Below are 17,098 nucleotides of genomic sequence, written 5' to 3'. Positions count from 1 at the left end.
TTTGTTAAGTGTACTTTTCAACCTCACATAATCATTTGGTTTATGTTTCCTATAAATGGATAGGATGGTGATTTGTATTCATAGACATCATAATGTTGAAGCTGTTCTGTATTCCCACAATAAACTCTTAGTCATGATGTAATAATCCTTTACTATACTACCATGTTCTGTGCTAATACTGTATGTATTTGAGGTTTTTTACTTCCTATGTTCATAAATATGATTTGTTTCTTGTGGGTTTTTGTTTTGTTTTTGATGGAGGGGGAATGCTTTCCATTTGGTTTGTTATCAGGATTATTGTTGGTCTCAGAATGAAATGGGAAGCTTCTTATCTTTATCTTTTTGTTTCCTTTTGTTTTTGCTGTGGGCAGTATGTATAACAAAGAAATCCTCTGTTCTTTGATGGTTTGGTGGAATTCTCATGTCAACTCCTGAAGTCTTCCGGGCCTGATATCTCTCTCTAGGACAGATCTTTGGCTCTTCTATTTCTTAGATGATGATTAAGTCTAGTCTGGTTCTCTACCTACCTGTTCTTGACTCCACTTTATGGTTTATATTTTCCATAAGACAATCCATTTCAGAGTAATTTTCAAATTTGCAAAAAATCATGTGAATAAAATTTTGTCGTAATTTTTTTTAATTTTTTATTTATTTATGATAGTCACACAGAGAGAGAGAGAGGCAGAGAGACATAGGCAGAGGGAGAAGCAGGCTCCATGCACCGGGAGCCCGACGTGGGATTCGATCCCGGGTCTCCAGGATTGCGTCCTGGGCCAAAGGCAGGCGCTAAACCGCTGCGCCACCCAGGGTTCCCAATTTTGTCATAATTAAAACTATCTTCTGTAGCTATAGTTATGTCCTCTTTCTAATTTCTACTTGTTGCTTAAAGAGCTGCAGATATTTAAACTGCAACATATTGAACTGAAGACAAGAAATAATTTCTATAGTGGTCCTCTAGAAATCAGACTTTCTCATACTGCAATTAGAAGTTCAGGTGCTTAGAGCTTTGGGAATCTTGGAAAGAAAAGCCTGATAAAAAATTTGAATGGTAGAATATAAATAAGAGTATCAATCCCTTGATGCTCTGACTAAAACAATAGCTTAGAGAGTCTGAGCAACTTTGAAAAGTTTAACAGTGTTCCTGAAACTCTCTACTCTCACTGGACCATCTTATTTTCACGGGAAACACATTCACTCTTAATTTTAGTTGATCTAAGAATTATAGCATTAAAATTTTTTGTTTGACTATTGAGTTACCAGCAGGATACATCAATGTCAATTCCTTGACATTTCAATTTCACCAAGCACCAGATTCCATCTTCTCCATTTTTCTTCAATCTGGCTTAATGAATCACCTATATCTTTATTTTTAGCCTTGTTATCTTGGGCAATCCATGCCATTAATTTTCAGTTTATCTTTTCCTGAGGATGAAGAAAAATGGCCTTTTTACATCAGAACTCCCTTTCATTTGTAGGTGGCACTATTGTAAAATGCTGGCATATAGATGTCATCACTTTATTCTTTTCTGTTGACTTCTGCAAGCCTCATCTTGTTACTATGCTTCTGGCTCTACTCAGTGGCCATGTCCTACTTAATAATTTATAGTTCTGTTAATCCTGTTTTCTATCCTTTGCTTTGTTTCCAGATACAGTAAATCTTAGAAAACTCTGAACTAAACTTTGTTCTAAATGTAGGTATTTCTAGATTAATGTGTGAACACATGCCATACCCTTATCAATGTAATATATTTGGAAAACCATGAATATTTAAAGCAAACTATAGATCACAAATTTCTGAGACATACTAAGTTTAGGTTCATCCCTATAATACATATTAAGACCTGAATGGTCTAAGTATTTCAGACTAGACCATAGCACCATACAGGCAGGAGTCATGTCACTCTTATTCACTACTAATTTCCTAATGCTAGTACATGTCTAGCACATATCAGGTAATCAGTACATATTATTAGTTGAATAATGAATTAACATCTGTAGGGAATTGAATTCATTGATGTATCTTGACATTTTCACTCATGATTTGAAAGTAATATAAAATTGCATTAGATGCTTTCAAGTTGTAACTATCAAAGATGTTTGAGTTGTCTTTGTTATAGGGGTTTATTGGAAGGATTCATGGAACCATGAAAATAACAGTAACAAAAAATCTCAGAAAAGCCTCAAAAAAGGGTTCACAGAAAAATGGACCATCATTCCCATTATTTAAGACTGGCAACACCTCCAGCAGCCTACTTGCAGTTCTTGGTTTAAGAGCACTTAATGCTCTTTCAGAACCGGAAGTCTGTTATTCATTTTTCCATTGCTCACCATTAGGGAGGCCTCTGTGTCTGTTCCAGCTGTAAATCTCTATGTCTGAAGCACATCACTACCCTTCTACCACCACCATCATAAAGAGTATGATTAGCTAGTCACTAGCCAATATAATGTATTACTTCTGGGCTGAGTTCTCTAGTGATAAACAACTTCACAGGCCACTTGCCAGCCTAGAGATAGTTGCCTTCAGGTCATGTATTGATCCTTAATTCAATCACTTGTGGCCAGGGGAGTAGGGTTACATGGCAAAAAAAAAAAAAAAAAAAAGACTACAGAAGAGACAGGTACCCTAAGTCATCTTGTATGGCCTAGTCTTACAGTACTATTAAAAGCAATAACCAGGGATCCCTGGGTGGCGCAGTGGTTTGGCGCCTGCCTTTGGCCCAGGGCGCGATCCTGGAGATCCGGGATCGAATCCCATGTCGGGCTCCCGGTGCGTGGAGCCTGCTTCTCCCTCTGCCTGTGTCTCTGCCTCTCTCTCTCTCTCTCTCTCTGTGACTATCATAAATAAATAAAGAAAAAAATATTTTTAAAAAAAATAAATAAATAAAAGCAATAACCAAGGTCTGTCTTGTATCAATATCTAACCATACAAATGGCCATACTGGTTTTATTTTATTTTAATGCTGCCACATCTTTGCTGTGTGGATTTCATTTGCTAGACAAGCCATCAATTCCTGTCATATTTCCTAGAATCATCACAGTGTATCCTGATGAAGAGACAGAAATAAGCCATAATTTACTAAGAGGAAAAATGTCATGTAGAGCACATTGAAGAGAAATTCAATACACAGGCACTTATGAATAAGAGCTGGAGAGGATTTTGTTTTGTTGGGTTTTTTGTTTTGTTTTTCATATGTGACATTCCTATAAATCATAAAACATTTCTGAAGTACATTACTCTCAGAAAAACAATTTTGGTGCGATCTCTGCATGTTGGATTTTGCTGGTACACTTCATGAAGTCATGGGTAATGGCCTTTCTGGGATATAGTACAAATGGTGTTGAATTCCCAAAATAGGTGTTCAGGGTAAATCTATCGACTATTCTCAGAATTATGCTACACTGACCTGGTGCAAAGTAGTGATCTGATTCAATGCAACCACACCGTGAAATTCCCAATTGTGAGGTACTTTCTGAATACACAGTGAGTTCAATTGGGCCCAGGCTACCTCTGTCCATTTATAAAGAGTTTTGAAGTTGTTTCCTCTCTTATGGATGACACGATTGCCAAATCAAAAGAGTATTTCTCGGTCCTTTATTTATTTTTTTACTTCTCTGCAACAGCCAACATTGCTGAGTACCTTTCCTTCTTATATGCCATGGTATCTTCATCTACTCCCATGGAGTGGCCACCATTTGTATGCTAATGGTTTCAGAGTAATATGTATCTAGATTAGACCTCATCCCCCAAGCTCCAGAGCAGAATCTTTCTTTAACTTCAGAATGTTTGTCTAGATACAGGTTTTTCAAACTTAGTATGTCTAAAACTCAATACTCTATTCCCTACCCTTATCCCAGCCTTCAGTAGCCAATCTGATGTTTCTTTTGTATTTCCTACTAGTACATGGTGATCTACCAACTATTCCAAGCCAGGTTGGGGTGGAATGGTGGAGGCAAGAATGTTGTCTTCTTTTTTTGCCTATAGACAATTACCCAATTTCTATCCTTTCTGCCTCCTAAATCTCTCTCCAGTGTATCTTCCTTACTCCATTCCCACTGTTATTGCCTTGGTTGAGGTCTGCATATTCTTGGGGTTGGCCCATTGAGATAGCTTTCTTGCTACCACCTCTCCCACCATCCTTTTTCCATCACCATCTTCCACTTTGTTGCAGAAGCCAATTGTTTCTGAAATAATGTAATTATTTATTAAAAATTTTTAGAGTTTTCCACATGATAAAATCCAAATTCACTGCTAGGACTGTATTGGTTTGCTATTGCTGCAATAATGTGGTATAACAAACATCTCCAAAACATGCTGACATAAAATAAAATTTACAGTAATGGACATATGAGTTGGCTGTGGTGGTTCTACTAATCAAAGCTGAATTGATCTGTGGGTCAGGAAAGGTGGTTAGTTCTTTCCACTTGTCTCTCGTCCTCCGGGGATCACCATGTTAGCCCTAGCAAGTGTTTTTTATGTTAATGGCAGAGGTACAGGAGAGCAAACAGCCAAGTTCTCTTAAGGTCTAGCTCAAAACTATCACTTTAGTCTCATTCACTTCTTCACAGCAAGTCGTGTGACTGAGCCAGGAGCTGAGAAATTTATTCTGACTTATTATTGAGAGAGACTGCCCTTTTTTTGAGAGAGAGACTGCACTTTTATGGGAAAAGCAGGGAGATTGGGGTTGTGGTGGAGGATGAAGAATTGGGGCCGATGGCAAAAGACAAACAAACAAAGGCCTTTGTCTAATGCTGTACCTATCATTTACATTTAACTTCCTTAAATCTGACTTTCTCTATATTTTTAAGAGATTTTATTTATTTATTTGATGGAGAGATAGAGCCAGAGAGCACAAGCAAGGGGAAAGGGAGAGGGAGAAGCAGATTCCCCACTGAGCTGGGAGCCTGAGGCAGGGCTCAATCCCAGGCCCCTGAAATCATGGCCCAAAGATAGATGCTTAACCAATTGAGCCACCAGGAGCCCCTAAATCTGACTTTCTAATATGGCATCTTGAACAAAGTATGTTCTATCATGCTTCAGCAACAAGCTGTTTCATCTGTTAGGAACAACTTCCCCATCGCCATCCCACCCAATTTCGCCTGTCCAGTGAGCTCCTCTTCATCCTCCAAAACATAGCTAATATGTTCGCCTTTCCTTCTTTAGTAACTCCTTGTCCTAGAGAGAAGAGACTTTTCCTTTTTGGGCTATTTCCCTTCTGCATGAAATTTTTTTTTCTTGTAATAAAACTAAGTTGTAGTTATTTATTTACATGTGTAACTCCTTTTTAGATTAATAAAATTATTTGATGGTAAGTACTAGCTTTTCTGGCCTTTGTCTCTCTTGGGCTCAGCAATGTATTTGGCATACAAAGCTCAATGAGCGCTGAATTGAATTAGACTTATGTTAGACAGAAATGACATTTTGGAAATAAAGACCAATTACACTGAGTTGCAAGTACAGAATTTTGCCTGTGCAATTTAGAATAAAGAGGCAGCTAATGTTCCCTTCTCTCTGAAGCATGGCAGTATGAAATTATTGAGATATACATAACAGTCAAATAAAGGAATCACTTCTGGAACTCTCTTTATGCTTGTAAAAGAAAAAGAAAACTAGTAGAATTCTCTTAGTGCTGAACTGAGCTTTTGGGTTCCAACAGAAGCAATGGAAGTTTGATTTATTAAAAATACATAACAGATTACTCTATCATGCTCTATCCAGTATCTGTGAAGACTTTAGTTTCAGTTATGTGTTTTACCATTTGTAAAAAGGAGTTGGGATTTTCTGCATTATTTTTGTGCAGTCTTACAACCTTTTGTTTCTGAAAAACCTAAGATGATAATACAACCTAAGAAAAGATTTTTTCTTACAAACTTTTTTGAAGGATAACACTCTGCTTCCAAATTTTATTTCTTGAAATACCTGATCATTTAGTTTACCAGGCACATTTTGAAATGGAGATTATTGCTATTCTTTACATCTACTTTTCAAGTCAAATAGTATGGATCCTTTTTTTTTTTTTAACCATGAAAATGAATATAGTAGAATTCTCCTTAGAATGCAATAAACCGGGTGGTGGTGGGGCAGCTGGGTGGCTTAGTCGGTTGGGCGGCTGCCTCTTGGTTTCGGCTGGGGGCATGACCCTAGGGTGGGTGGGACGGAGCCCCATGTCAGGCTCTGCATTCAGGGGTCTGCTTGAGGATTCTCTCCCTCTGTTTCTCCTCCCACTCTCTCTTTCTCTCTAATAAATCTAAAAAAAAAAAAATGCAATGAACTAATATATTCTGATGAATAGATGTAAAGAATCTGTAATTTGCTTTATAGTAGACTTAATGGCTCGACCAGCTCATGGAGAGTTTAACTGTTTAGTCAAGTTCACCCATTACTACTTCTCAAAATAGCTTACACTGTTTGGGATAAGGTAGGTAGCTCTGAGCGTGATCCTTTAACAGGCTTGATGAAAATTACTAAATCAAATGTGTGCACTCTCATTAGGATGTGTGGAACTTTTGATGGGACCAGAGCAAGCGGCAAGTTCCCTTATCTGAAAATTCGCTGCTCAAAGGCCCCACTTGGTTGAGAATAGAGGATTTTCAAATGTCTTTTGTGTTGTTGTTATTGCTAAGCCCCCAAATTCTATTTTTTTAAAAGATTTTATTTATTCATGAGAGACACACAGAGAGAGAAGAGGCGGAGACACAAGCAGAGGGAGAAGCAGACTTCTCACAGGAAGCCCAATGTGGGACTCGATCCCCAGACCCCAGGATCGTGCCCTGAGCTGCTAAAGGCAGACGCTCAACCGCTGAGCCACCCAGTAGTCCCTAAGCCACCAAATTCTAAAGCAGTCCTAATAGAAATATTATGTGAGCTATATATGTAACTTCACATTGTTAAAATATCTAAATATGATCGTATTTAAAATATGATCATTTCAATATGTAATCAGTCTTTCCTTCTTTCTTTTTTTCTTTCTGGTTAAGATTTTTATTTATTCGGAGAGAAAGCGGCAGGGGTGGGGGAAAGGCAGAAACAGAGGGAGAAGCAGGTTCCCCTGGGAGCTTGGAGCCCAATGCAGGACTTGATCCCAGGAGCTGAAGGTAGATGCTTAACCAATTGAGCCACCCAGGAGCCCCTGTAATCAGTACTTTTAAAAGTATTAATAGAGATGTGTGGGGTTTTTTAAAAAAAAATATTTATTTATTCATGAGAGAGAGGCAGAGACATAGGCACAGGGAGAAGCAGGCTCTTGGAAGGGAGTCCATCCTAGGACTCTGGGATCACACTCTGAGCCAAAGGCAGATGCTCAACCACTGAGCCATGCAGGCGACCTGGTTTATATTTTTTACTACTAAGTCTTTGATATCTGGTGTTATACTTACAGCACATTTCTATTTGTGTGCTACATTTTCATTAGAAATAGTTGATCTATAAATTTCCTTAAATTTGCAGTTGGAAAAAGTAGATTCACATACTCAAGTTGTTCCAACCATGCTTCATTTTCTAATAATGAAACCAAGAACCTATCATTAAATTAATTAATTAAAATTAAAAATTCAGTTTCTCAGTTTCACCAGCCACACTTCATTTGCTCAGTAGACACATGGGACTAGTGGCTACTGACTGGCTGGAGCATTTCTGGAGAACAGTGATGGCTTCAGGTATTCTTCAGTAATTACTTGAATCTTTGTGCTGAGTCTGGTACGGCTCAACGTAAGAACTACAAAGGAACTTGAGTTCATAGTTCATCTTTGCCCTTTAAAAAGATAAAGTGAATATGTGGTTTTAAGATCATAAATATGGGGGCAGCCCCAGTGGCTCAGCGGTTTAAGAGCCGCCTTCAGTCCACAGCGTGATCCTGCAGACCCGGGATCGAGTCCCACGTCGGGCTCCCTACATGGAGCCTGCTTCTCCCTCTGCCTGTGTCTCTGCCTCTCTCTCTGTGTCTCTCATGAATAAATAAATAAAATCTTTAAAAAAATATATCATAAATATGTATTCAGACAAAAGACCAAGTGTGGCTCTAGAACACATGGTAAGGTAAGACTTTGGGCTCTAAAAGTCCAGAAAGGTTTAGGTTTCGGGAGGGAATCAATGCTGGGGGACATGGAAAAAGCCCAGAGGCAGGAAAGTACAGGGTCTGAGTGGAAAACCAAACTAAATGGGACCAATATGAGGTAGTGATTAAGAACTTATGCACCTAGACCACTCTCTTTCACCATACACAAAGATAAACTCAAAATGGATGAAAGATCTAAATGTGAGACAAGATTCCATCAAAGTCCTAGAGCAGAACACAGGCAACACCCTTTTTGAACTCGGCCACAGTAACTTCTTGCAAGATACATCCACGAAGGCAAAAGAAACAAAAGCAAAAATGAACTATTGGGACTTCATCAAGATAAGAAGCTTTTGCACAGCAAAGGATACAGTCAACAAAACTAAAAGACAACCTACAGAATGGGAGAAGATATTTGCAAATGACATATCAGATAAAGGGCTAGTTTCCAAGATCTATAAAGAACTTATTAAACTCAACACCAAAGAAACAAACAATCCAATCATGAAATGGGCAAAAGACATGAACAGAAATCTCACAGAGGAAGACATAGACATGGCCAACATGCACATGAGAAAATGCTCCGCATCACTTGCCATCAGGGAAATACAAATCAAAACCTCAATGAGATACCACCTCACACCAGTGAGAATGGGGAAAATTTACAAGGCAGGAAACCACAAATGTTGGAGAGGATGCGGAGAAAGGGGAACCCTCTTACACTGTTGGTGGGAATGTGAACTGGTGCAGCCACTCTGGAAAACTGTGTGGAGGTTCCTCGAAGAGTTAAAAATAGACCTGCCCTACGACCCAGCAATTGCACTGCTGGGGATTTACCCCAAAGATACAAATGCAATGAAACGCCAGGACACCTGCACCCCGATGTTTATAGCAGCAATGTCCACAATAGCCAAACTGTGGAAGGAGCCTCGGTGTCCATCGAAAGATGAATGGATAAAGAAGCTGTGGTCTATGTATACAATGGAATATTCCTCAGCCATTAGAAACGACAAATACCCACCATTTGCTTCAACGTGGATGGACCTGGAGGGTATTATGCTGAGTGAAGTAAGTCAATCAGAGAAGGACAAACATTGTATGTTCTCATTCATTTGGGGAATATAAAAAATAGTGAAAGGGAATAAAGGGGAAAGGAGAAAAAATGAGTGGGAAATATCAGAAAGGGAGACAGAACATAAAGACTGCTAACTCTGGGAAACGAACTAGGGGTGGTGGAAGGGGAGGAGGGGAGGGGTGAATGGATGACGGGCACTGAGGGGGGCACTTGACGGGATGAGCACTGGGTGTTATTCTGTATGTTGGTGAATTGAACACCAATAAAAAATAAATTTATAAAACAAAACAAAACAAAACAAAAACTTATGCACCAAAGTCATGCTTTTTTTTTTTTTTTTAAGATTCTATTTATTTATTAATGAGAGACAGAGAGAGAGAGAGAGAGAGAGGCAGAGGCATAGGCAGAGGGAGAAGCAGGCTCCATGCAGGGAACCCGATGTGGGACTCGATCCTGGCATTTTGGGATCACTCTCTGAGCCAAAGGCTCAATTGCTGAGCCACCCAGGTATCCCCAAAGTCATGCTTCTTGAGTGTGAATCCTGGTCTGACACTTCCTAATTGCTTGACCTTGGGCAGGTCATTTAACTTCTTTTTTTTAATTTATTTTTTAATTATTTTACTTATTTATTTTTGAGAGAGACTATGAGCAGGGGGAGGGGCAGAAGGAGAAGCGACTTCCCGCTGAGCCAGGAGCCAAAGGTGGTACTAGATCCCAGGACCCTGGGATCATGACCACACCCGAAGGCAGACGCTTAACCGAATTGAGCCACCCAGATGCCTCCTTTCTGTTCATTTAATTATAAAATAGGGATAATAATACTTCACAGGGATGTTGTGAGGATTAAACAAATTAATCTCAATACAGTTATTCAGAATAATACTTACCACTTAAGTATTCAAGAAATATTAGCTACTGTTATTAACTGTGTGGCTATTTGCTTGCTTTTGGAGTTTATATATAATAAAACAACCAGAACCATTCTATTTGGAACTTGTATCTCAAAGCAGTGAGCCCAAGTTTATATAAACTAATTTACAATCTAAATGTACAACCATTTTCAATGTTTCTGAGCCCTCGTTTTCCCCATTTGAAAAATTTGGAATAATTTAATCTATTTCATAATGTTATAGACATTAAGTGAGCCCATCAAGGAAGCAGACTTCTTCTACTTACTAACAGTAGCCTTAGGAAAGTTACCCCTCTAAGCCTCAATTTCCTAATCCACAAGATAAGAAGGTGGTATCAGGATCAAATGTATAATATGTGTGAAGTGCTGAGCACAGTTACTGCTACAGAAATGAACAATTATTAACTTTTGTGAAGGTTTAAATCTTGATGACTCAGAGACCTCTAGCAACTCAGCATATCTGATTAAGGGTTTCCATGGCTGGAAGTTTAGAGGCTTTTGTATTTCTAAGTACTATAGTCACTTCGCAGACAGGAACCAGAAAGAATCACTTTTCATTTCCTTATACCTGTGGTTATAGAAGGTAGACAAACAGGAGCCTAAAAAAAAAAAAAAAGACCAGCCAATCAATTTAAGGGAAGGTGGAAGATTGTTTCTAGTAAACAGTATCTACCTTAGCAACAGCTCCAATCTTTCTCCCTTAGAAACAAATGAACTGTAATGAATTTAATGAACCATTGGAAACAAGTTAGCTTTGGAAAAGATAGCTTGCCTTTCCTCTTGTTGCTTCAAGAACTAAAAGTACACAAATTCTTCATTTTTTTTTTACTCACTATGCAAGACTAGCTTTATCGCCACATTTTAATTAATTCTACCGTTCTTTATTTTCACAAAACTTGATGATGAAATAGATTTACCAATCATCATATTTAAAATAGTGTATTTTCATTTGATGATTCTCAATTACTTATTCATGATCATCCTTTAGCTGAAAGAACACAAAGTTGTTCTTTTGTGGTACTTGAGCAATTTCTTTCACATTTGCAACTGATTTACTGTGGTTTTTACGGAATTAAAGATTCCCATGGGGAAAAAAAAAAAAAAGATTCCCATGTTGGGGCACCTGGGTGGCTCAGTGATTGTTTGCCTTTGGTTCAGGTCACTATCCCAGAGCCCTTGGATTGAGTCCCTCATCAGGCTCCCTGTGAGGTGCTGCTTCTCCCTCTGCCTATGTCTCTGCCTCTGTATGTCTCTCATGAATAAAATAATAAAATAAATAAAATAAAATAAAATAAAATAAAATAAAATAAAATAAAAAAAGATTTCCATGTTTAGGTGACCATTCAGAACCTGGAACTTTAGAAAACTTGCAATATCAGCAATACAATTTACAGGCCAAGAAAAAAGTATGGCAATAGTCTTTGCTAGAGTTCTGTATTAGTTTCCTAAGGCTCAAGTAACAAAAATACAGTAAACTTGAGGGGCTTAAGACAACTGAAATTTATTCCCTTATAGTTCTGAAAGTGAAAAGGGTGAAATCAAGGCATTGGCAGAGCCACGCTCTCCATGAAGTCTCTGGGGGAGGGAGGGCAGATCCTTACTTGCCTCTAACTAGATTCTGGTAGCTCCTGGCAATCTTTTATATTCTTTTGGCTTGCAGCTGCATCATTCCAGTCTCTGTCACACGGCCCTCTTCCCTGTGTCTCCTCTGTCTTCAAATTGCTCTCACTTTATAAAGAAACTAGAAGTTGGATTTAGGGGCCCACTTCAATACAGCATGACTTTATGTTAACTATATCTCCAAAGACCCCATTTCCAAATAAGGTCATATTCACAAGTACAGGAATTAGGAATTCAACATAATATTCTGGGGGGCACAGTTAACCCACAACACGTTCCTACTATTATGAGACTTCAGCCCAAGGACAGTGAAAACGTATCCTTCACATACAAAGTCAGTGCTACTCACTGATTTCCCAACTCTCTAGCTTTGACCCAGTAAGGAGAAAATGCCAATTAGTATTAGGGGTATAGTTTACAGACAGGTACAAGAAAACTTTATTGGTCAATATAAAGTTTGACATGTATTGAACTCCTACTCTGTGCCAGGTCCTTTGCTTGGTGCTAGACATAACAGAAGAAAAAGGTACCCATCTCTGCTTGGTGGACCTCACTTTGGTAGCTGGACTTGTTCCATGACCTTGGTAATAGTAACAGCCTTGTATTAATAAAGTGAGCAAACCAGTTATCATCAACACCTCAGCCAGTAAAAGAACTTAGAAAGACCTCCATTAAATACACAGTTTTGTTATATGCTGCCTATTTCATTTTTTTAAAGGTTTTATTTATTTATTTATGAGACAGAGAGAGAGAGAGAGAGAGAGAAGCAAGCTCCATGCAGGGAGCCTGACATGAGACTCGATCCAATCCGGGGTCTCCAGGATCACACCCTGGGCCTCCAGGATCACACCCTGGGCTGAAGGCGGCGCTAAACCGCTGAGCCACCTGGGCTGCCCCCTATGCTGCCTATTTCAACAGAACCTGTAAAAGTTGAGGAGATTATGTCCTTGCTGAAGATGAATTAACTTTTTTGAAGTTAATTATAAGTCTTCTAACGCTAGGGGAAAGCAAAATGGAGAGCAAATCAGACGGAAAGAGGGTAAGGTTCCTGTCAACTGTTTTGACTTCCTTGCTTCACCGACCCTTAACCTCTCACCAAGTAGGAACCATTGATGTTTGCTTTGCTTGGGTGCCCCCAAAGTGCAAACACATTTATCACTAACACTTAAAGAGTTGCCATTGTGGAAAGGTCCTTATTTCCAACCCACTCTGGATATGTTTTATACAATTATAGAATTGCTTTAGAATTAGAAAGAAATTACCTTTTGTTAGAGTCAAAACACTTCTTTTTCATAGGCGAAAAATGTGACTTGACCCAAGCTGTGCAAACATAGTAGTCAGTACTTCAAGCTCCATAAGAGAAGTGACCTTGTTTTTCATCACCTTATATTGAGACTAGCATGTAGGGATGCTTGGGTGGCTCAGTGGTTGAGTGTCTGCCTTTGGGTCAGGGCATGGGGGTCTGGGGATGGAGTCCTGCATCGGGATCCCCACAGGTAGCCTGCTTCTCCCTCTGCCTATGTCTCTGCCTGTCTCTCTGTGTCTCTCCTGAATAAATAAAATCTTTGAAAAAAGAAAAAGGAGAGACTAGCATGTGCCTAGCAAATAGTGAGTGCTCAGTAAGTGTGTTCTAAGTGAATGAAACAATTGGAATAATGATTTGCCCTAATGATCTCCAATTTTTAAACAGATTCAAGATTCCTAATAAAAAGCTTCAAGTTAGTCTAACAAATGTTCAGACATCATCATTTATCCATGTGCTATAGAAACTTAATTATTTAAAATGATTATTCTTTGTGCTCCATATTATCCAATATTCTCAGCTTCTACTCTCAACATTTTTCTGGTCTTTATACTTTTTGCAAATTAGGCAGAGGAAGAGGAGCTAAATCACAGATCTAGCTCCCAGATCTGTTCACCCACTAAGCCTTTTACAATAGCTGTTATCTGGTCTCAGCTGTTGTGCTAAATTTAGGATTTTGGATTATCTGGAAGTGTTCTTTCTGTCTCCCATTACCAAGGTTAATTGAGAAGTGACTGTAGAACAAGTAAAATTTCATAAAGGAAACTACATAATCCAGTATTCAATAATATCTAAGTCAGATCCACTGGGAGTTAATATTTGTGGCCATTACATAGATTATGGAACTGTTGCCATTTGACAGAAGTTTTATCTTCATGATACCAGAACATTTCCCTGAAAATGAAATGTTACCCTCCTGAATGGTCTGCCCTGTTTGGGTTAGATACAATCTTAAAATTAATCACTGCAGTTGTCCATGTAATTTTACCATACATATCAAAACATTTAGAAAACTAGTATTTTTCATCATTGAAATTTCATGTTTTTGATAGGCAGGAGGCAAAAAATTTTGCAATTTCCAATCCTTTACTTACAAAAAAACTTCTCTGATGTAAAAGTAATACTGTAAGATTTTGGGAACTATGGAATAGTACAAAGACTTAAGTAAATCATCTTTAAACCTATGCTAATACTTTCCTGTTTTGATTCTTGCATGCAAAATCATTTCTAAAAAAAAAAACAACCCCACTTTTTCAGATGAAACCAAAGAGCCTTGCAAATTTTGTACTTCTCTGTCTCTGTTTTAAGCTCACAACCCCCCTCTGTACTGTCTCTAAACTGGGTAGCTAATAGCTTCAGCCCTCGTTAAGACTGCCTTTTTTTTTTTTTTTTAATTACAGCAGATCCTTGTCATCTGTTTAAGTGATGACACGAATCACAACACGAAATGTCATCATGTCACATTGTTATAGGACAACAAAATTACAGCTCCTCAACAATAACACGGTGTCAAAAGTGTCCTCCTGCCATGAGTCAGTGTTTCAGACGTTATAAAAGTTATTTTTAGCCCAGCGAGTACCTCGGGAGCTTGGGTTCCGAATCCTACTAAAATCTCTAGTGATTTTGGGGGAAATGTAGGGTGACAGGGGCTTCTTGTTCTTTGCCTCGTCACTCGCTGACGCATGGCTGCCCACTCCCCTGTCTCGGCCACCTCAGACCCGGGTTCCACCATGTGCTGCAATCCACTTGGGCTCGGCCGCAGCCGGGAGCCAACGTCCCGTGGAGGAGGAGGGAGGAGGGAGGAGGGAGGAGGGGGAGGAGGGAGGAGGGGGAGGAGGGAGGAGGAGGAGGAGGGAGGAGGAAGGAGGGAGGAGGGGGAGGAGGGAGGAGGAGGAGGAGGGAGGAGGGAGGAGGGAGGAGGGAGGAGGAGGGAGGAGGAGGGAGGAGGAGGGAGGAGGAGGGAGGAGGAGGGAGGAGGAGGGAGGAGGGAGGAGGAGAAGGGAGGAGGAGGAGGAGGAGACTATAATTATCCTCCCCGGCTGGAGCAGGCCCTGGATGACATCTCCCCAGTTACCCGGTGCTCTAATAGCGCAGCGCCGATTCCCGGTTCCAGTCGCGCCGCAGCGGGCTCCCAGGGCGGGCAGGGCCCGGAGCACGGTCGCCGCGCCCGCAGCGTCCCTGGCCTCCCGAGCCTCCGGGGCTCCGCGGGCCCCCCCGCCGCGCCCCCGCCGCCGCCCGCACCTGCACCGAGAGCCCGGCCCGGGGCTAGGGCCCTGCGGCGCGCGGGCTGTTACCATAACAACCGGGCGCCCGCCGCGGAGGCCGCCGGGGAGGAAGTGACGCGCGGTGGGTCGGCTGTTGTTGGGACACGTGACCCGGGCAGTGTTTTGACAGGGCAAACAGCGGAGAAAGAGCTGGGCGAGCGAGGGGGACCGGGAGCTGGGGCGCCAGAGCTAGAGACAGCGGGCGGGCGAGGAGCTGGCCGAGGCGCGGGGCAAGCGGGCCGGCCGGGGCGACGGGCGGGCGAAGCCCGGGGGCCGCGGGGCTCGGGTGCGAGTCGGGCAGGGGGGCGGGCTGGGCGCTGGGAGCGGAGCGGAGCGAGGCGGCGGCCGAGGCGGGGGTGGATGGCCGCGGGGGCTGGTGCCCTCGGGCCCCCGTGGTCCTCTGAGGCAGCCCGGGGGGCCGCTGCGCGCCACGCTCCGCTCTCGCCGGCCCTGCGCCTCTCGGAGCCTCGGGTCTGCGGCGGGGGTGTGATGTGAGCCGCCGGGCGAGCGGCGGAGGGAAGTGCCAAGAGGAGGAGGCTTGGGGACGGGAGACGGGAGCGAGTTAGTCAGCAGAGGTCGGCGGAGGGAGCCATGAAAACAACTCTCCGGCGGGGAGCGGGGCCGGCGCTGAGCTCGGGGCGGCGGAGCTGAAGGAAATCCGGGGCCCCGGGGGGACGGCGGGGGCCGCGGGGGGCGGGCTGCGCGGGGCAGGGGCGAGCGCCCGGCGGTAAACCCGCTCCCGGGGCTGAGCTCCGGCCTGGCCGCGCGGGGCTGGGCGCTTGGCGGGGGGCCCCCGGGACAGCCCGGTAGAGTTCGTTTGGGGCTGGGGGCTGGGCGCGAGGAGATGACTCGCGTTTCCTTCTGACCCTTTTATTGTGTAAACTCGGCCGCGGCGGCCGCAGGAAGGCTAGCCCGAGGGTGATCGCGCAGGTGAGGCCCCGCGGGGCGGGCGGAGCTCCCGGCGCGGCGCCGGGGTCCTGAAGAGCTTCGTGCGCCCGCGCACCCGGACCGAGGATCTCCGTACCGGCCACTGCGGAGGGGCCACTGTTCCCAGCGGTGGTTTTTTTTTTTTACAAAGGGGTTAGTTAGCTTGTGTTGTTTGAACCTTCCCCCCCCCCCCCTCCTCCTCCTCCCCTCCGCTTGCCTGTACCTCCAGGTTATAAATAGACCTTTCTTTGGTTCGGAGACTCTGTGTCAAGGAAGGACACTTTGGCCTGGAGAGCGCTCGGGCGGGGAAGAGGGTTGCTCGGTCCCGGGGAGATGGGGGAGGCGGTGCACAGAGTTTTGCCTTTTTTTTTTCCTCTCTCTCTCTCTCTCTCTCTCTTTTTTTTTTTTTTTTGTTTTTTTTTTTTGTTTTTTAGAGCTGCCGATGGTGCTGTCACCGCAGTTAGTGCCAGGAAGAGGCCTGTTAACAGGAGGTTTACTTGCAAGGTCCGGGTGTCAGAGCGGGACTCGATTAATTTTATTTTGGTCTCTTTTAGCGTTTTGAAAACGGAGCAGTAGCCGCAGCATCAGCGGCAAGCCTGTTGAAAGAACCCACAAGTGTATTTCACAGCACCCTGGGTGGAAATTGAATGTGAAAATGAAGCCAGACCGAGGTAAATGACTTCCTTAAGCAGGATTTTTTTTTTTTTTTTTTTCCCTGTGCCCCATTTTAGAAGTGTTAACCTAATTCTGGGGCAGGATCAATTCTTTGCCTATTACATATGACTACTTGTTTCTGTTACAGGTTCCAGCTGGTGAGATAGACAAGGGCGCACCGAAGGAGAGTTAGGGTCTAGATGGGAGGATTTATTCTTCAAAAATGTTTGTAAACTAGTAGTTTCAAGGGATACTCTAGTGTAACTCAAAATGATGATCAGGAACAGCATTTGT

At 42.4% G+C, this 17,098-nt stretch overlaps 1 protein-coding gene across 2 annotated transcripts in view; it reads left to right on the top strand.

The window, feature by feature from the left end:
- The first annotated feature begins 15,368 nt into the window (after positions 1-15,368).
- The window catches only part of FAM214A (family with sequence similarity 214 member A), an 86,199-nt gene continuing 84,469 nt past the window's right edge, over positions 15,369-17,098 (top strand). The window contains exons 1-2 of one of the 2 annotated variants that reach the window (XM_038580456.1): positions 15,369-15,509; positions 16,705-16,821. In XM_038580456.1, the coding sequence (XP_038436384.1) occupies positions 16,806-16,821 (16 nt within the window). In that variant the 5' untranslated portion in view covers positions 15,369-15,509; positions 16,705-16,805. Of the gene's footprint in view, positions 15,510-15,949; positions 16,304-16,704; positions 16,822-17,098 lie in introns of those variants that run through there. The other variant, XM_038580455.1, reaches the window with a different exon arrangement.

The sequence above is a fragment of the Canis lupus genome, chromosome 30 (assembly GCF_011100685.1).
Source record: "Canis lupus familiaris isolate Mischka breed German Shepherd chromosome 30, alternate assembly UU_Cfam_GSD_1.0, whole genome shotgun sequence".
Classification (NCBI taxonomy): domain Eukaryota; kingdom Metazoa; phylum Chordata; class Mammalia; order Carnivora; family Canidae; genus Canis; species Canis lupus.
Note: the sequence above shows the minus strand (reverse complement) of the source record. Positions and strands in the feature narration are given on the sequence as shown.